General features: G+C 42.0%; 1 protein-coding gene across 5 annotated transcripts in view; it reads left to right on the top strand.

The window, feature by feature from the left end:
• The window catches only part of rnf19a (ring finger protein 19A, RBR E3 ubiquitin protein ligase), an 82,857-nt gene that overhangs the window by 18,748 nt on the left and 42,857 nt on the right, over positions 1-21,252 (top strand). For all 5 annotated transcript variants that reach the window (XM_085993461.1, XM_085993457.1, XM_085993459.1 and 2 more), the window contains one exon: positions 20,111-20,859. In XM_085993461.1, coding sequence (XP_085849587.1) covers positions 20,273-20,859 — 587 coding nt within the window. In that variant the 5' untranslated portion in view covers positions 20,111-20,272. The remainder of the gene's footprint in view (positions 1-20,110; positions 20,860-21,252) is intronic.

Here is a 21,252-nt window from a genome sequence, read left to right as displayed (position 1 = left end):
TCTTTGTTAGAGACAGCATTTGTTTTCTGGTACATGCAGCTTATTGATGTTCAGGCTTTTGTATTTCATTGATGTTACTTGCTAAATCCAAAGCATATCCTTTTTTCAATATCCTTTTTTCAATTGCAGTAACAAATATCTGTGTAGGAATTGTGTATGTGGGTGTGTCTTTTAGTTTTTGTGATTTTGTTTTTTGGATCGTAAAATCCTGTGAAGTGTGTGTCTTTTAATGTGCCTGAGCAGTGATGTGGTTTGATTTGGCAGGGAAGGGCAGAAGAGCTAAATATTTGTAACTCTTGGGTAACTTTGGCCTTCCTAAAACCTTTGATTTTTGTTACCGATCATAAATGTCACAAATCTAAGACTTGGAGTGTTATACATGTTTGGCTGGACATTCGATAAACTTCTTTGAATACTTGGATAGAAAATGATTATGAAGATTGATGCTGTCACTAGCGTGAAATTTGAACAGATAGAAATGGATACAAACCTGTTGCAAGAGAGTGGTTTGCTTATTTGTTTCAATAGTGTGTACCTTATTACTCAGAGGGGGGTGGGTGTGGGTCAGGGGATGCATGGACAGGGGGTTTGCGGGACATGGGGTTTGCGAGGGTAGTGTAGGCGTGCGAGGTGGGGCCAGGGAGTGGGGTAGCGCGGTTTTGTGGTCAGTACGGTTGCAATGTGTGCTTGCTTCTTTACTGCAGATGGGATCAAAGAATGTCTACTAATACAGTCCATGTTAAATAAGGTATACACTCCAGAAGATGAGGTGGTTGTAGTTTCTCAGTTTTGTGACAGTATAGTACTGAGGTTGGCTTCTTTTTCAGCCATCTGACAAAATGGATATTTTGCATACAGTCTCCAGCTGGATCACTGACATTAACTGCACTGCCTTCCCACTACTGGTTGTTATTTTGTGGTGTGAGCAGATGTAAGATCATTTAAGCTGAGGTTATAGTGGCCTCTTAAGGTGACCCAGACCTGAGAGACTTGTCATAACCATGCTTCTTCCACTGTATTTTAAGACCCAGGTTCAAGTTAAAGTCTTGAGGTTGTTGCACACTCAGCCAGTCTATGAGCATTAATTACCCGGTTGTGAATTGCAGAATAGCTAATTCCTTTTCAGTCTTTTGTTGAAGTAACACTGAAGCAATGGATCCACAAGGCGCTTATATTTCTGGTGAGCATTCTAGAATACCTTGAGTCTAAATACATAATGTCCAAAATGCTAATGCCGTAAAGACTTGGATGAAGGGACTGAGTGTAATGTAGCCAAATTTGCTGCTGATACAAAGATAGGTGGGAAAGCAAATTGTGTGGAGGACGCAAAGAATCTCCAAAGGGATATAGATAGGCTAAGTGAGTGGGCAAAAATCTGGCAGATGAAGTTTAATGTGGGAAAATGCGAGGTTATTCACTTTGGTAGGAAAAATAAAAGAACAAGTTATTATTTAAATGGGGAGAGATTACAAAATGCTGAGGTACAGAGGGATCTGGGGGTCCTTGTACATGAATCACAAAAAGTTAGCATGCAGGTACAGCAAGTAATTAGGAAGGCAAATGGAATGGAGTATAAAAGTAGGGAAGTCTTGTTACAACTGTACAGGGCGTTGGTGAGACCACACCTGGAGTACTACGTACAGTTTTGGTCTCCTTATTTAAGGAAGGATATACTTGCATTGGAGGCAATTCAGAGAAAGTTCACGAGGTTGATTTCGGAGATGAAGGAGTTGTCTTGTGAAGAAAGGTTGGGCCTATATACATTGGAGTTTAGAAGAATGAGAGGGGATCTTATTGAAACATATAAGATTCTGAAGGGGCTGGACTGGGTAGATGTAGAGAGGATGTTTCCCCTCGTGGGGGAATCTAGAACTAGGGGGCATAATTTCAGAATAAGCGGAAACCCTTTTAAATTGGAAATGAAGAGGAATTTCTTCTCCTGAGGGGATCTTTGGAATTCTGTTCCCCAGAGAGCTGTGGAGGCCCATCTCATTTGGATTTCTGTATTTTTCTGTTTTTGTTGAAGTTAGTAGCATTTCTGTTGCTGTATATTTACTAATGAGGAAAAAAATTATGCGATGATGAAGGAAAGAAAGAAAGACGTACATTTATATAGCACCTTTCACGACCTAAGGACGTCTGAAAGCACTTTACAGCCAGTGAAGTACTTTTGAAATGTAATCCCTGTTGTAATGCAGGAAACGTGGCAGCCAATTTGTGCACAGCAAGCTCCCACAAACGGCAATGTAACAATGACCAGATAATCTCTCTCTCTCTTTGTGATGTTGATTTGAGGGATAAATATTGGTCAGGTACAGTTTTGGGGAGCTGAACTTTGGAAGTTACAACAGAAGGAGCCTGGGAGCTGCATGGGCTTCCCCATACAACAGTTAGAAAGCTGCTGTTCAACAGAAATGTTCTTTGGGACATTTTCTCTTTCATAAAAAAGCATGAAGTATAATATGAATCAAGAGTTTCCATTGATGTCAATTTCTCCCAAGGTTTCAAATTTATTTGGTTCAGAATTTGTTTTTAAATCTACGCAGTTTGTTTGGATCTAATGTTGAGTAAATCAATCTATTCAGTAGATTTTTTTAAAAAAACCCAAAAAGTTCCAACTGACTGGAGAGGGCCCAGGTAACCAAAATCACCCTCCAAACATTAAAGCCCTAACTACAGCCCTTTAATATCCTCACGTGCACAATGACTGACTAACTTAAATGCAGCTCCGGCCATGTTGTCTTGGAGTTGGACGTTGATAAACGAGGCCTGCAAATTGCCACTAGGGTGGTCTGCTAAAGTTTTATTATGGGAGTATATTCTTTAGCTGGAACACTAAGCATACACTGATTGAATTCCTGAGCCACCTCTGGTGGACTTCATAGTCAACTGTAAACAGTCTGTTCCAAATCCTTGTTGAAGTTTTTTGCTAAACAGGTAGAAAAGCAGTAATTATAGGCATTTATTATCCTGGATTACAACAGTCTTTTCTGCCAATTTATCTCCCTTCCCTCTCTTTGAAGGCATTAACTCCTTGCTGGGATCTGGTGCCAGGGGCTCTTCTGCAGCTTGCCCTAGTAGCCCTTCTTCATGTGTGAACCTAGAAAGTGAGGCTCGGCAGCCCAATATTTCTCTACTGATGCCCACACATGTACTTTTCAGCAGGGGCTGTCAAATGAGCAATGGGATTGCTGGCCAGTTTTATTTTTCTCCTTAGCCCATGGTGCTGGGTTTAGTTGCAGCACTCCAACTGCTAATGTGATGGTGGTGATCGAGACTGGGATTTGAATCTTGTGCTCTGTATGATTTAGTGCTGTATTCATTATTCATTCGGCCATTGGAGGAGCTCTACCTGGCGTTATGGTTGTTGGAAAGGGTATCGGAACAGAATCATTGGCATAGACTTGATTGGGATCTTGCATGGCCAAGACTGTTCAAACACATGGCATCAGGGAGAAGACATTGAATGCAGGTCAGCTCCTTACCCCAAAGAGGGAGGAAAAAAACCACTCTGGGTTACTCGTAATAGCTGGAGTTTGTTGAATAGGTCAACTCTCTACCCTCAACTGGAGGATCATGATCGATGCGGAAGACCTAATTTAAAAAAAAAACAACTTTGTCATCCAGTAACCATAGATTTAAATTCCAGTAATGGAATGAAATGGGGAAGTTGTAAAAATATACATTCTAAAATGCTGATTCACTAGTTTAGGTCATACTTCAGTCACACAATTGAACGATGCTACAATAGAGCCAGTGTTCCTCACTGCCCAGTTGTTTGTCACTTAGTTTTATTATAGCCTGACTGAAGTGCAGATTGAGTTCTGCAGGTAAGTAAACCCCACCTCCACATGCATGATAGGTAGATCAACACAGCGATCTCTTATGAGCTTCATGCCGGTTATACAGGAAACTCTTTTTTATCCGGCACTGACGGGACCGGCGCGGTGCCGGTTTATCAAAAAGTCCGGATTACAGAGAGTTATAGTTAAAAGGTAGGAGAGCTCCGTACACAGCAACAAATCCAAGCTTCCCTGTTGCTTAGCAACAGGTGCAAGAAGCCCGGCCACAGACTAAGCGTCCCTGTTGCTTAGAAACAAGTGCAGGAGCGCCCGATCACACAGCCAAGAATCAAGAAACGGCCACTAATATGAAGAAAAACTTAACTGAACCCACTCCTGAATTTTGCCGGTTAACCGAGATTTCTGGTGGTTTGGGTGCCGGTAAATCGAGAGTTTCCTGTAGTAGAGCCTGGGGATTACAGAGAGCTATCTCTAGCCACTTTTGCATCTTGTGGTTCACTGGTAATACAGATAGTGGAGGAGAAAGATCAGCTGTATCCTGTGCCCTCCTTCACTTTCCTTCCCCTTGGGTTAATAGTGACACTGATACAGTCTGATCCTTATTGCCTCAGTATCCTTATGATTATTAATATAAATGGGCATCTTTTCCCCTTTTTTTTAAGAATGGAAACTGCTTGCTGGAGGTTATTGGTAGCTTACTGTTTGTCAGTGAAACATACTTTTCAGAAAAATATAGAGGGTCACACTCTGGAATTCCCTCCCTAAATATTCTACCTCTCAACCTTCTTTAAGACCCTCCTTAAAACCTACCTCTTTAACCAAGCTTTTAATCACCCCTCCTAATCCTTTTTTCTGGCTCGGTGTCCATTTTTGTCTGATTAAGCCTCTGAGTGCTGTGAACATTTTTCAACAACAATAACAGCAACTTGCATTTATATAGCACCTTGTAACCATTGGTGGCCATGCCTTCAGCTGCCTTTGCTCCAAGCTCTGGAATTCCCTCCCTAAACCTCTCCGCCTCTCTCTCCTCCTTTAAGACACACCATAAAACGTCCCAAGGCACTCCACAAGTGTGGTATCAAACAAAATTTGACACCGAGACACATGAGATATTAGGGCAGGTGACCAAAAGCTTGGTCAAAGAGGTAGGTTTTAAGGAATGCCTTAAAGGAACAGAGAGAGGCAGCGAGGTTTAGGGAGGGAACTCCCAAGCTTGGAGTCCAGGCAGTTGAATTCACGGCCACAAATGGTTAAAGGCGCTCAGTAAATGCAAGTTGTTGTTGATGGACAACAGGACTCAGTTATTTTATGTTTTGCAGGTCTGTGTCTATTTGGAAAATCACCAAATCCCATCTTGAGTATATTTGACACCTTGACTATTATTGAGTTTATTTGAAATAGGTTTCTCAATTTGAAAAAACCCAGGTGAAGGACCAAGGTCCATGACAGCGCATCAATATTGAAAAGAATTGCATGGCATTTATAGCACAGTAACAGGCCATTCGGCCAAACTGGTCTACACAAGCCTCCTCCCACCCTAATTCATCAAACCCTATCTGTATATCCTAAAGAGTACAGAAGAAGACGCAATAAATCGGGAAGTTGTGATCAGTTGATAAACTTTAAGTATGGTTTTGGACTCTGAAATGTGTTGTGAAACCGCATTATATCCGAGTATATTAAAGTTAGTGCTGTGTAAATAAAATGGTCAAGACTTCTAATGGCAACTTGAGTTGAGTTTCAGTTTGCAATTGCACAGTTCTGCGGAGAAGTGAAACAGAGACTAGGATCTCTGAGCACTTTATGGCTTAAATCTGTGTGTGCTCATAACAGCAAGCCTTTAATTTGACTATGATCCAAGCTCAAGAAGTAAATTGGGTGATTTAAGAGTGCTGCTGCATAGTCCGTGTGCAACATAGAGTGAATGTGTCTGTGAATTCATTTTTAGTCATGTTTTTCAGTCAAATCTGTAAACCCGTTTGTGCAATTCATTTACAGGTAATCAGTTGCTAAGTAAGGTTGTCTAGGTTCAGAGTAACTGAGGGTACAGCATGATTTGAGTGAATTTAGTAAGTCACTCTGCAGTTCTCATTCTGAAATTTTCATACACACGCAGTTGGTTAGTCGTCGAGACAAATTTATGCTTTGTACTGAATTTTCTTTGAAATGCAGTGTGTCCAAAGTTTAAACAATACATATAGGCCTAGAAATTGGAGGGTTTAATGCCCGTTAAGGCCGGTTTTGTTGAAAAAAAATGGTGGCTGCCCGCTTCCGGCGGGTCCCGCAGCATCCGCCATTTTTGCCATGTTGGTAGCACTGCCGTTGCCTGCGCTTGCCGCAAGTATTATAATTAGCAGGAGTGTGACGTCAATCGGTGTGCAAAGCCAAATGGACGCACGCTCATCCATTTTGGACCTCGCTGCTCCTCTTGCCACTCTCCAAAGCACACCCGTGCACGCAGCCGTTGACCGTGCGTAGAGCCGGGAGAAAGCGGCTGAGATAACTGGCAACTATGGAGAGCTCGGACTACGTAATTGCAGTGAAAACTGCTTCCAATACGATGCACACCTGGTCAGTCAAACATTACAGGAGGTCAATACTTTAATAAAAAAAAAAAAAAAAAATTAAAAAAACTATACTGTACTACAGTTGTAATAATGTCTGGAAAAAATCAAAGCCTTAAATTTTATAAATTGGATTTTCGAGTTTTAGGAACTGATAAAATAATACGCAAAGTTTGGAAGCCTGTTTTTAAAAGGCTTTACACTGTATTCTCACCAAGAGTTCTTCAAAAGTTGCCTGCTGTTATAAATTTAATTGAACACTCTTCTGCATGATTTACACCAGTAAACTCCTGACCAAGAGGTTCAGGTTCCCCTTTTTAAAAAATGTATTTCAATTGATTTCTCATGCAATGATTTAAGGACATCTATGCCACCATCTTTTTGTAGTGTTTCCAGCCACAGTCCCTTCAGATCTAAGCCTGTGCTTTAAGACCTACTCACCAGGGAGTGAATCCCCTATGCGATATGCAGGCTTGTGCACTGTCACTGCGAGCTGCAAGACCGTGCATCCCCCTCCCCCTCCAGCACCATGGTGGAGCACAAACCTCTACACAGCAACCATCTGGGTGAAACATCTGTGGACCTATGGCAGCCAGTGAAGGTGGGAGTACCAGGCAGGCAGCCGTTAACCTCGGCCCGCGGTGGCGCCGGCCGTTTTCCAGCCTAATCGAATTTCTAGGCCATAGTCCCCTCGCTCTCTGTCTTTCTCTTTCTTGAAGTATTAACAAGCGAGAACAAATCAAAATAAACATTTCCATAAATCTAGGATTGATCACCTGTATTGTTTCTATAGGTCAACATGAATAGAAGTGTAAAAATATATGCAAGAATAAATACAATATACTGTGGGATATAGGTTAGTAAATATTTTACAGCTGAATTATGCTTTAGTGTTCTTGCAACCACACATTTATTTAAATTCTATAAATGAGAAACGTATATTAGTGTGTTCCTACTCTGGCTACGAGTGAATCTGTGTTTTAAAAGGAAGATGATTCCCTTTTAAGTGAATTACAAGCTGGTAATCTAGTCGGGAGTTAGACGAGGCCATAACACTGACCTCATGAGATTGGATTATTGCTCCAAGTAAGTCTACAGGTATTTTATCTGAATTTGCATTTCAAATAGTTTTATCAATTTGTTTGATAGTGAGGCTTCCTGTTTGCATTTTTAGATTGGCACTATTTCACAGGGTAAAGTTTATTTCTAGTTGGGTTCTGGCAATATTTATGCTCATAGGACTCTCTCCATTACTTGTGTTTCCTGATTAAAAGAAACGACTGTCAGCTTGGCTCAGTGGTACCACTCTTGCCTTTTGAATCAGGCGGTTGTGGGTTCAGTTCTCATTCTGTGACATGAGACACTTCCGTGCAGTGTTGCCGGAGGTGGATGAGACCTTAAACCGAGGATCTGTCTGTTCAGGCAGCACTTTTGTTTTGAAGAGCAGGGAGTTCTTGTATCCTGGCCAATGTTCCTCTCTGTCAACACCACCAACACAGATTAATTGGCCATTCCTTGCTGTGAGGAAGTTGGCTGCCTACAAAACAACAATGACTGCACTTGAAAAGTAATAATATGCCCTCCTTTAGCTGGGCAGGTCATCCATTTTTGTCTGATTACTGTGAAGAGCCGCGAGACATTTTTCTACATTGACGGTAAATGCAAATGGTTGTTACCGGCTGTGAAATACTTTGGAACACCGAGAACATGAAAGACACCATATATATGCTAGTTCATTCTTTCGTTGATATAGCCTTCATATATGTGTGGGGGAGGGGGGATGTCATGTCTCTTTCAACAAGTTTCTAAAGCAAATCCATGGTTACATTCCTGGAGACCCATGCCAAATTGACATTTGCTTCTCTCCTTTAAGAAGGGATAATCCACATAGTATGTCACAAAGTATGAGAAAAAGACCAGAAGGGCATATGGGCAGGGCAAGGACAGTTACCCAAATAGGAGTTCCCCACACAAATGCAACAACAACTTGTATTTATAGAGCTCCTTTAACATAGTAAAACGTCCCAAGGTGCTTCACAAGAGTGTTATCAAACAAAATTTGACACTGAGCCACATAAGAAATTAGGGCAGGTGACCAAAAGCTTGGTCAAAGAGGTAGGTTTTAAGGAGCATCTTGGAGGAGGAGAGAGAGGCGGAGAGGTTTCGGGAGGGAATTCCAGAGCTTGGGGCTTGGCAGCTGAAGGCACTGCTGCCAATGGTGGAGCGATTAAAATCGGGGATGCTCGAGGCCCGACTCGGAGGAGCGTAGATATCTCGGAGGGTTGTAGGGCGGGGAGAGATGGGGAGGGGCAAGGCCATGGAGGGATTTGCAAACAAGGATGAGAATTTTAAAATCGAGGTGTTGATTAACCAGGGGCATGTTTTATTTCTTATGCTACAAGTGAGTTGGCAGCACAAATTCAGCTTAACGGTTAGTAGCCATTACAGAAACCTGGATACAAGCAGTCCATGATTGGGAGCTAAATATTCCAGGCTATAGGTTCTTTAGAAAGCATAGCAAAATTGGAAAAGGAGGGAGTAGCAATATTGATCAGACACAATTACAGCAGTAGAAAGAAGGGATTTCAATAAGTGTGATCAGGCAGTGAAAACACTGAATCGAATTAAGGAACAGCAAAAGCTGCAAGATTCTGGTGGATATACAGACTACCTGATAATAATAGTGATGTAGTGGGGGTGGGGGGAGTGTCTAAATACAGAGATCAGAGAAGCATGTAGCAAAAACAATGTGGGTATAATGGGAGATTTTAATGTTTACCTGGACTGGGAGAAACAGAACAGCTGAAGTAGTAAAAGCAATGTATTCGGGATAGTTCTCTAGAACAAGATGTTTTAGGACAGGCCATACTAGATTTAGTGATGAACCAGAATTAGTTAACAGTCTGGCGATAAGGGAACAATTTGGGAATAATGACCATAATATGATTGAATTTGATATTAAGTTTGCGGGACAAGGGAGAGTCACAAACCAAGGTTTTAAATTAAATAAGGCAAACTTTGAAGAGCTGGGAAATGAATTGACCACAGCAAACTAGGCTAAACTGTTAATGGGATAAACCTACAGACAAATAAAGTAGCAAGAAGTATTCAAAAAAGTCTTCGGTACAATCTAAATGGCAAAAGCTCCACTTATGTAGTTAAGCAATCATGTCAACAAATAAGGGTAAGAGTGTGTCAAACTAAAGGAAAAGGTTTGCACAAATAAAAGGAAATCAGCAGACTGGGACTGCTATAAAAAGCAACAAAGGAAAGGGCTTGCATTTATATAACGCCCCTCGCGATTTCAGGACGTCCCAAAACACTTACAGCCATTGAAGTACTTTGAAGAGTATTTACTGTTGTAATGTAGGGAAACGTGGCATCCATTTTGTGCACAGTAAGCTCCCATATAGAGCAAAGAGATGCATGACCAAATGATCTGTTTTAATGTTTGTTGAGGTATTTGTTGAAGGACATCAGGAGAAGACCCCTCCTCTTTGAATGGTGCCATGTGATCTTTTACGCCCACCCGAGAGGGCAGACGGGGTGTCGGTTTAACATCTCATCCGAAAGACAGCACCTCCGACAGTGCAGCACTCCCTCGGTGCTGCACTGAGGTGTCAGCCTGGGTTGTGTTCAAATCTCTGGAGTGGGACTTTGAACCCATGACCTTCTGACTCAGTCAAGAGTGCTATCACCGAGCCAAGGCTGACACCTTAACAAAGGGATACAAAGAAGGTAATAAGGTGCAAAAAGGAAATATGAAAAAAAAACTTGTAAAGGATATCAAAGATAACAGCAAAGTTTTTGAAAATATATTAAGAGAATGAAATTGGTAAAGGGGAATGTGGGTCCATTAAAGACAAATGCAGACAAGACTATAATGGACAATAAGGAAATGGTAAACTTGTTACATGAGTATTTTATAACTGGTTTTGCTGTAGAGGGAGAGGACAAAATAACAGTGGTACAAGGGAATCTAAAAGTAAGTCAAGGGAAAGAACTTAGTGGATTAATATAAGCCAAAGAATGGTAATGGAGAAAATAACTCGACTTAAGATATACAAATCTCCAAAACCTCAAGGTTTGCACCCCAAGGTACTTTTTATAAAAAATAAAAAAAAAAATGCAGATGTGTTGGTCATAATTTTCTAAAGCTCTCTAGATTTTGGATTTGTGCCATTGCATTGAAAAATTCCAAATGTCATTCCATTATTTAAGAAGGGAGGGGAAAAAAACAGGTAACTACAAACCTGTTAGTTTAACATCAGTTATGGGGAAGTTACTGGAATCTCTAATCAAGGACAGAATGACTGAGCACTTGGACAAGTATCAGCTGATCAGTGAGCCAGCGGAAATTTGTGAAAGGTAGGTCATGTCTGACTAATCTGCTTGAATTTTATGAGGAAGTCACGAGCATGGTGCATAGGGGAGTGTCTATGAATGTTGTCTATGTGCTTCCAGAAGGCATTTGATAAGGTTCCGCACAAGAGATTATCGTCAAAAATGGCAGCGCACAGAATTGGAGCTAACCGTATGAGATGGCTTGGTAATTGGTTGGTAGATGGGAGACAGAGTTGGGATAAAGGGAACGCTCTCTGATTGGCAGGATGTGCAGTTTGGTGTTCCCCAGTGATCTCTACTGGGGGTTTAGCGTTTCACCATATACACTAATGACGTGGATGAAGGAAAAGAGACTTGTATATCCAAGATTGCAGATGACGCTAAGTTGGGAGGCACTGTAAATTGTGTAGATGGGAGCAGGAAATTATTATAAAGATACATAGACAGATTAAATGAGTGGGCAAAACTGTGGCAGATGGAATTCAATGTGGGGAAGTACGAGGTCATCCACTTTGGATTCGAGAAGACAAATCAGAATATTTTCTTAATGACGAGAGACTAGGAGCTGTGGAGGAGCAGAGAGATTTAGGTGTCCCAAGTACACAAATCATGATATGAAAAATAATTAAAAGGCCTCTATCTCAAGGGAGTTTGAATATAAAAGTGCAGAAGTGGTGCTTCAGTCGTACACAGCCCTGATCAGACCCCATCTGGAGTGCCATGTTCAGTTTAGGGCACCGTACCTCAGGAAAGATATCAAAGGCGGGTACATGGAGTCGAGGTACAGATCAGCCATGATCTAATTGAATGGCAGAGAAGATCAAGGGGCAGAATGGCCTACTCCTGTTTTTATGTTCCTATCAATTTTTTGAATGTTTGGTGTTTTAAGGACATTGTTGTGAAGTAGCAAACTTGTAAAATTGAGCTAAGTGTGTGTGCAAGTACCTGCCAACCATGCACCTACAGGCTCCCAAAACAAATGACTTCTGTTTTTGCTATGCTAGGATTTAAATGGGTAGTAGGGCAAATTGTGTGAATCATTTGATTTTGACTCTAATTCAACTATAGGCAATTTAAAGCTGGACTGTTCCTGGGTTGGCTCTGGTATAATGCCCAGAGCAATAGTGCGAATGATAATTTGTGATAAGCATTGAAGCTGTTGTTTCTGCTTTCTGCCACGAGTCTGACCCTGTTCTATTCAGGCTGGTGGACCTCTACCATTATGTAGATTCAAACTGTATGTTGAGTGAATTGTGCTACACATATTAGGCACTCTGGTTTCTGTAAAACTCTGAAAGTTGCTGCACATGGTCCAAGTTGAGAAGGGCACTAGAGTGCACCTGAATTGCATGAGTGAGATGCAGTTTTATTGCGCCAATCCAGGTAAATGTAACAAAGGCAGTAACTGTTGTTCTGCTAAATCAGGCAATGAGATTCTTGGTTTCTTTTTTCTCCCCCTTGTGCTGTAAATATCCTAATATTTTTGATACTGTTGACTCTGAATAGTCCTTGCCAGCCGCTGATTTTTAATCATTTTCATTTATCTCCATTTTGATTTACTATGGTGGGCTTTATTGACTATTTTGCACACAGTTCCCTGGAGCTCAAATTGCTTAACTATTATGAAGGCAGTGACTGTTCAACTTTGTATGGTGATACTCATTTCCTGTAAGTTTACCGGCAATTTTATAGGTTCGATGATGAGTCAATGTGCTCTATTAAAAATGATGGCGTGATTCCAAAATGAACCTCGGCTTCAGTTCTACTTTCTACATTGTGTAATCTTATACTGATAAGTCATGTTCTTATGAATTTATTTCCCTGTACAAGTAAAGGACACAGATTGTGATTTTTTTTGGGGGGGGGGCCTGTTGGAAATTTAACAAACTTCAGGATATTTAAAAAGAACCAAAGTTAGCTAAGTGGCATAGAAAATGATTATCAATATGTAATGCATTATTTTTGATTTATTTTTCTGTTGTCCGAATGAATTTGTCATTGTTGTAGCCAATATAAAGTCATAGAGTTATACAGCACAGAAAGAGGCCCATCGCGTCCGCACCGGCCATCAAGCCCTGTCTAATCTAATCCCATTTTCCAGCATTTGGTCCGTAGCCTTGTATGCTATGGCGTTTCAAGTGCTCATCCAAATGCTTCTTGAATGTTGTGAGGGTTCCTGCCTCTACCACCCTTTCAGGCAGTGAGTTCCAGATTCCAACCACCCTCTGGGTGAAAAAGTTTTCCCTCAAATCCCCTCTAAACCTCCTGCCCCTTACCTTGAATCTATGCCCCCTTGTTATTGACCCCTCTACTAAGGGGAAAAGTTCCTTTCTATCTACCCTATCTATGCCCCTCATAATTTTGTATACCTCACTCAGGTCCCCCCTCAGCCTTCTCTGCTCCAAGGAAAACAACCCCAGCCTGTCCAGTCTTTCTCCATAGCTGAAGCGCTCCAGCCCAGGTAACATCCTGGTAAATCTCCTCTGCACCCTCTCCAAAGCAATCACATCCTTCCTATAGTGTGGCGACCAGAACTGCACACAGTACTCCAGCTGTGGCCTTACCAGCGTTTTGTACAGCTCCATCATAACCTCCCTGCTCTTATATTCTATGCCTCGGCTAATGAAGGCAAGTATCCCATATGCCTTTTTAACCACCTTATCCACCTGTTCTGCTGCCTTCAGGGATCTATGTACATGCACACCAAGGTCCCTCTGATCCTCTGTCTTTCCTAGGGTCTTACCATTCATTGTGTATTCCCTTGCCTTGTTAGTCTGTCCAAAATGCATCACCTCTCACTTTTTCAGGGTTAAATTCCATTTGCCACTGTTCCGCCCATCTGACCAACCCATCTATATCGTCCTGTAGCCTGAGGCTTCCCTCCTCGCTATTTACCACCCCACCAATTTTCGTGTCATCTGCGAACTCACTGATCATACCTTTTACATTCACATCCAAATCATTAATGTAGACCACAAACAGCAAGGGACCCAGCACCGATCCCTGTGGTACCCCACTGGACACAGGCTTCCAGTCACAAAAACAACCTTCCACCATCACCCTCTGCCTTCTGCCACTAAGCCAGTTTTGGATCCAATGTGCCAAGGCACCCTGGATCCCATGGGCTCTTACCTTCCTGACCAGTCTCCTATGCGGACCTTTATCAAAAGCCTTACTGAAATCCATGTAAACCACATCCACTGCACTACCCTCATCCACACTCCTAGTCACCCCCTCTCAAAATTCAATCAAATTGGTCAGACATGATCTTCCCTTGACAAAGCCATGCTGGCTATCCCTAATTAATCCTTGCCTCTCCAAATGGAGACCAATTCTGTCCCTCAGAATTCTTTCCAATAATGTCCCTACCACTGATGTTAGGCTCACTGGCCTGTAATTCCCTGGTTTATCCCTACTACCCTTCTTGAATAATGGTACTACGTTAGCTGTTCTTCAGTTCTCTGGCACCTCCCCTATGGCCAGAGGTTCTGAAAATTTATGTCACAATATGCACTTTGATCCCTTCCTAGATTTAAAATCAATGGTTGGTAAGAGTTATTCATAGTCTCCAGTTTCCAAAATATTAAATTGAAGGGATATTTACCTTATTACAAGGGGAGGAAAAAGAAATAATGAACTCCCAGGGTCTTGGTGGCTTAATAGCTGAACAGTACAGCATTGCATTCTCTCCTGCCTACCACTTTTTCCTTTTTCTGGTATTGTTTTAAGCTGCTTCATGTACTGGCTAAGTTAAATAGTCACGGAGGCCTCAACTTTGGGAGCTCCATCATAAATTGATTTCCACAGTATTAACTTAAGGCAGGCTGACTAGTACAATTCTGAGGAGTATTAAACACCAACCATTCTCAAAACAAAGTGCAGTTTTAAGATTTTTATTTTTTCTCAATGGCCTAACAGCAGTTCCATAAGTAGATATTGTCCCTGTGACCTGGAATCTGTCTCTTCATTACTTTGACTGAAGTAACAAGCATCCACTTCCAAATAATTAGTAATATAAAGCACCAATAATCAGCAATTGCTGAAAGTTATATATGGGATGAGTTCAGGTGTCTGCGTTAAGTATCAAAGCTTTTATTTACTTGGGCTTTCAACTCATTGCTGTTTGTGGGAGCTTACTGTGCACAAAAAGGCTACCTACACTTCGAAGTAATTCATTGTATTGAGAATGTGATAAAACACTGCTTGAATTCAAGTTGTTTTTGTTACTGCATGGTGAACTTAGCATCTTTTTGTACTGTCCTTAAATCTTTTTCTTTTGTTTAAAGCTCTCTGCTTTTAACTGCTCCGGTGTTGACTCATTGATGGAGATTCTCGAACTAACTCAAAAATACTTAATATGTACATGCAATTAACAATAAAAAACAGATGTCACTAATGTCGGGTGACTATCCAGAAAGCTATGAATACTTTGCATGTCTGTATCAAACATACAAATCTTCAGTTCTTTTTGATTAATGCTGCTCGTTAAAGCAAGGCCATCATTCAAATTGATTTTTTGATCAGAGTCTGGTCTTTTATGCAAATGAGACCACAATTAAAACTTTTGAAACCATATAACCCCATAGGAAATATGCAGCAAAGTGAGCGTATCCAGGCACAAGCTGCTGTGGTAGAAATAAGATTATGCAGGAGTAAAGTTATACTTTTTGTTAAGAAAATTGTCACTTGATTTAACTTTTAAAAATAGGAATCCAACAATGACATTAACAACTTGTATTTATTAGCGCCGTCAGCCTAGAAAAAGTACTAAACCGCTTCTCTCGGGTGTAATCAAAAAATGGACACGGAGCCAAAGAAGATATTCAGAGGGGTGACTTGGTCAAAGAGTTGGCCTTAAAGGAAGAAAGGGAGGTGGAAAGATAGAGGGGTTTAGGAGAACATTCCAGAGAGTAGGGCCTAGGTGACTAAAGACAGAGCCACCAATGGTAGAACAAAGGGAGGGGTGATGCACAAGAGGCCAGAGTCAGGAGAGTGTGGATGGGTTGGAGGGTTGGAGGAAGTTAGAGGGATAAGGAGGGGTGAGACCATGAAGGGATTTAAACATAAGATTTTTACATTTTAGATGTTGGGGACCAGGATAGGAATAAAGAGCGGAGTTTTGGATGAGTTGAAGTTTACTGAAGGTGGAGAATATCAGGTTGGCCAGGTGATCATTGGAGTAGTTGAGTCTTGAGATGACACATGCATGGATGAGGATTTTCGCGGCTGATGGACTGAGGCGGGGCAGAGGCGGGTGATGTTGGAGGTGGAAGAAGGCACTCTTTGTGATGGAGAGGTTATGGGATTGGAAGCTCAATGTAGTTGCGAACAGTCTGAGACAGTGGTCAGGAAGGGCTGCAATTGGTGGCAAGGATATGGAGTTTGTATTGGGGTCTGAAAATGTTGACTTCAGTCTTCCCAATGATTAGTTTGAGGAAATTAGGGCTCATCCAAGACTGGATGTCAAGTAAGCGGTCTTAACAGCACAGAGACGGTGGGGGGGTTGAGAGAGATGGTGGGTAGGTACAGCTGGGTGTCATCAGCATACATGTGGAAGCTGACTCCACGTCTTCAGATGATGCCACCAAGGGGTAGCATGTAGATGAGGAAGAGAAGGGAGCAAATGATACATCCCATGGGTGATTTCAGAGGTAACGTGTGGGGATGGGAAGAGACACCATTGCTTGAGATGCTCTGGCTATGATCGGACAGGTAAGAGTGAAACCAAGTGAGGGCAGTCCCAACAAGCTGGACGACGGAAGGAAGGCTTTGGAGGAGAATGGTGTCGGACTGCAAAAGTGATGAGGAGGGATAATGCACCACAGCCGCAGAGAATCTTGTTTGTGACTTGCTTAGGGCCGTTTCAGTGCTGTGGCAAGGGCAGAAACCTGATTGGCGAGGTTCAAACGTAGTTACCAGAAAAGTGGGAACAGATTTGGGAGACGATAACTTCTTCAGGGACTTTAGGAAAGGGAGGTTGGAGATGGTGCATAGTTTGGAAGGTCCGTGGGGTCTAGGTTTTTTTTTTGAGGAGTATGATGGCAGGGCTGAAAGGGAGGGGGCAAATCATGAGCGGGAACCATTTACAGTGTCAGCTAATATGGGGACCAAGAACTGAAGTTGGGTGGTCAGCGGTTTAGCGGGATTCGGGTGAAAAGTTTTGAATAGGGCATGGGGGGAGATGGGACAGAAGCTAGAGTTGTGTTCAGGGCTAGGGCAGGTTTGAATTGCATGGGGAAAGTGGGGAAGCAGCAGAGGCAGCGGAACAGACAGTCTCTATCTTGGTGCCAAATGGCCTTGCTCATCAATATCTATTGGCTATCTTGTGGTTGGTTATTGTATGGATCATTAGAAATTCTCCTGATTATTGCTCAATATGACCACTCATTCACTGAATTAATTATACATCCATTATTGAACAGCAATTGTAGGCACTAGCACGCTTTCCCTTATGGCAATACTGCATGCACACAACTTCATCTTTGGGATTGTGGGGTGGTGTGGAATGCTAACCCTGACAGGCGGACAAGATTAAAATGAAAATCTACTGGATTGTGAAGCTCCCTTCCCCGAGGGTTCTTTCAGGGTGTTGCTAAATTGAATGACTGAAAAGCTAGCCAATTTAACCACAAAAATCCCTTATTTAGTAATGAGAACAAATGAGTAATCGATGAGCAGTCTTTATTTCCTCTCCATGGATTTTAGCATTCAGGGTTCTTGGATATTGCGAGACCTGGTTAAGGGCTGTTCACTTTAAAATTCATACAAGGCTGCTTTGTAAATACAAATTCTGATGGCCAGGAAAACCTATCAATCTGCTTTAAACAACAGGTAAAATCTCAGTGTGCATTTTCCTATGTCAACTGGGAATAATTGATTGGTCATTTAAAAAAAAATAATGGTTAGCACATGCAGTGTTTGTCTTGCATTAAGAATTGCGTCTAAACTATTTTGTTTAACCATAATTTGCTTACTGTCTATGCTAGTTATAATGTTTAACCTCACACGGGGCTGTTCTGTGATCTGAACCTCCACACAAACCTCCTGGGGTAGGGGGAGCGTGAGGGTGGCGGGTGTGGGGTGAGAAGACCACCAGGCCTAGCCAGTTTGGCCCATCCAGTAGCTGGTGTAAACTTGAACACCGCCTTCCCGCCCTCTAGTACTGGAGTTCATTTGCGGTATCTGATACTGTTCTTTTTTTAAGTGGAGATTTTCTGACTGTTTTTCTTTGTTGTTTCTGGAGGGATTTTCTTGGCCCTGAAGTAAGTCATGCTTTAGAATTCAGGTTTAAGGTGAGAGAGTCTTCCAAATAGGTACTTTTTTAAGGTAAGCTTGAATAACTAACATTGCGTTAGATTTTCTGTAAATGTTGCCACTATTTTGTTAGTGTAGAATATTGTTTTGTGAATGCCAAAAATGTCTTCATATTGAGAGAGTGGTTAGCAAAGCATATGGGATCTTGGGTTCATAAACAGAGGTATTGAGTACAAAAGTAGAGAAGTTATGCTGAACCTTTATAAAGCGCGGGTTAGGCCACAACTGGAGTTGTGGTCACCACACTTTAGGAAGGATGTGAAGGCCCTTGAGAGGGTGCAGAGGTGATTTACCAGAATGGTTCTGGGGGTGGGGGATCTTCGCTACAAGGACAGGTTGGAGAAGTTGGATTTGTTTTCATTAGAGCAAAGGAGGTTGAGGGGTGATTTGATAGAGGTGTACAAGATTATGATGGGTTTGGATAGGCTAGACAGGGAAAGGCTGTTCCCACTGGTTGATGGTACAAGGACTAGGGGACACAGATTTAAGGTTTTGGGCAAGAGATACAGGAGGGATGTGAGGAAAAGCTTTTTATGCAGCGAGTGGTGAGGACCTGGAACTCGCTGCTGACGGAAGTGATGGAAGTGGAGACACTCGGTGTTTTCAAGGGGAGACTGGATAGGCACTTGAGGGAAATAAACTTGCAGGGCTGCGGGGATAGAGCGGGGGAATGGGACTGACTGGATTGCTTTACAGAGAGCCGGCACGGACTCGATGGGCCGAATGGCAGCCTCCTGTGCCGTATGACTCTGACTCATTACCATTGCAGAGCTCAAAATGAATGCTGGTCTGTTAAGACAAAAAACAACAGATCCAGCAATGACCTACACTACCGGTCCAGTGGGAATGGCGAATACATTCCGAAATGTTTGTGCTGTGCATTCTGCTTTCATGTGCAGGAAAATTTGTGGTTTCAACAAACACGCTTGGCAGCTACTGATTCTGTGGTATTTAAGCCCTGCATTGTTTTGTTTTGCCTCCATTACAGTTGCTTCAGATATTTTAGTTCCTTGGTAGTTATTCTGGGGTGTGTGAAGTTCATGCCCCAATTCCAGTTCAAAGAGCATTTTGTACACGGAGGGATGAGTACTATCTTGTTAGTTTAAGTAAACATGCCTGTCTTGTAAACTTCATTAAATACATGGGTATGTCTGAAATGTGTATTTTATGGTTGAAGCTTCATTTTATCTGTATAAAAAATAATAGGAGTTGATGGATAACTTGCTAGTTTTTGTGGGTTGTGTGGCCTTTTTTTTGTTGAAAAAAAGTAGGATTTCTAAAGACATTTTATTAATTATTTCTGTATGTACAAATTACTCTCTTTGAATTTAGTGAATCAGATTAAACACTTGAAAGGGCAAAATAAGACTGGAGAAGTCCCTAAGTTGATGCTCCTAAAAATGAATGGGGTGTATATACGTGTGTGTGTTTTATTTTCTTCCTCTGTACTCGGCCCCTTTTTATGAGTGAGGATGGGCAAGCGATGTGTTCATATCGAGCGATGCTTTTTCAAGCTAACCTGCACCACTCTGGTGAATTCCCTCACATTTCTTTTCTCTCTCTCTCGCCCTCCCCTGTGAGAAAATGCTCGACGCCTCCCCGTAGCAGCACAGCTGAGATTTGTACCGGAGCAGCTTGGGGTGCCCAATGCAAACTGCCTCCCTTGTTTACTCATTTCAATAGTTGGCATATTTTTAACATCAGAAATAGGTTTTTGTATGTTGCTGTGCTAGGCTTGCGGTTTTCTTTAAAAGAAAAATAGACTGCAACTGCCTGTCCTAGCTAAAGTTTACATAAAGTGCCATTCTGTACAGGAAACTGTTTTTCATGATTAAAAAATGTGGTCCTGTTGCATACTTCCCCTTCCCTGTTTGTTTTCTGACCTTTAAACTAGTGTTTGTTAGCTTTGTAGCACAAACATTGAAGGTGCATATAGTTTAGCGAATGTTCTTTAAAACCATATCAAATCAAAAGTTAGCAGTGACCAGCAATGTTAGAAGTGATTATACTGGTGCACAGAATGTGTAATACCATTTATAGCAAGGGTATGATTGAAAGATTTAACGGTTTCCTGTTCTTTTACAGAAATTCCAGGAATGCTTTTTCCAGTAAACTGCCTTGTGATCTCCCAAGGGTAGCCACATTTGATGAATGAGAGAGTTCTAGAACATGGATTAAGACTTGGAAGAACACTGCTTTGCAGCAAGTTTCCAGGACTGGAACCTCTGAAAGAGGGGTGCAAGAGAAATGAGTTTACATCGCAATCAGCAAATGGGATCGGACCGTGACCTGCAGTCCTCTGCGTCCTCGGTCAGTTTACCTTCTGTTAAAAAGGCACCAAAGAAACGCCGCCTTTCACTCGGGTCTCTGTTTAGAAGGAAAAAAGAGTCAAAACGAAAGTCCAGGGACTTGAATGGAGGAGTTGATGGAATTGCAAGTATTGAAAGCATTCATTCAGAGCTATGTAATGACAAGAACTCCATATTGTCAACTTGTGGCTCTTCTGAAAGTGGGACTACATCCACTGACAAACAAAGTGGAGACTTTCTTGAATGCCCTCTGTGCCTTTTACGTCACACTAAGGACAAATTTCCAGATATTATGACTTGCCACCACAGGTCGTGCGCAGACTGCTTGCGGCAGTACTTGCGGATAGAGATCTCCGAAAGTAGGGTTAATATCAGCTGCCCAGAGTGTACCGAGCGATTCAATCCCCATGACATCCAGTTGATTTTAAATGATGATTTGCTGATGGAGAAGTACGAGGAATTTATGCTACGCCGGTGGCTGGTGGCAGATCCAGACTGCAGATGGTGCCCTGCTCCAGATTGTGGGTAAGGAAAGACCACATTGGATGTAATGATTGTCACGGAGGGGAAGGAGGAGGGGACGGAGAAGAGGGATCACGTGGGTTGGTTTACTTCCAGGTGTTTCAAAATATTGCTATTTTGGAGTTATTAAATGTGTTCTGTCAACCCAGTAAAGCACTCTGTTTTTGCATTTATCTACGAATACATATTACCTGCTGCCCCAATAGATTAGATATATGCTTTTGATGCTATCATAACATTAAACATTATCATCAGGCCAGTCTAATTTTTCACACTGCAAGTTGCCCCTTCTGCAGAATCCGCTGCTAAGTTATATAACATCGCAAACACTTAAGTTACAATGCCTGGAAGTCTCTGGTCGAATGCATCCTGTTCACGTGGCAACTTTCTGACTCG

Source organism: Somniosus microcephalus, chromosome 7 (genome assembly GCF_052327205.1).
Source record: "Somniosus microcephalus isolate GS21.2 chromosome 7, FLI_Smic_1.0, whole genome shotgun sequence".
In the NCBI taxonomy this organism is placed as follows: domain Eukaryota; kingdom Metazoa; phylum Chordata; class Chondrichthyes; order Squaliformes; family Somniosidae; genus Somniosus; species Somniosus microcephalus.
The sequence above is the reverse complement of the archived record's forward strand: the minus strand, read 5'-3'. Positions and strand labels throughout refer to the sequence as shown.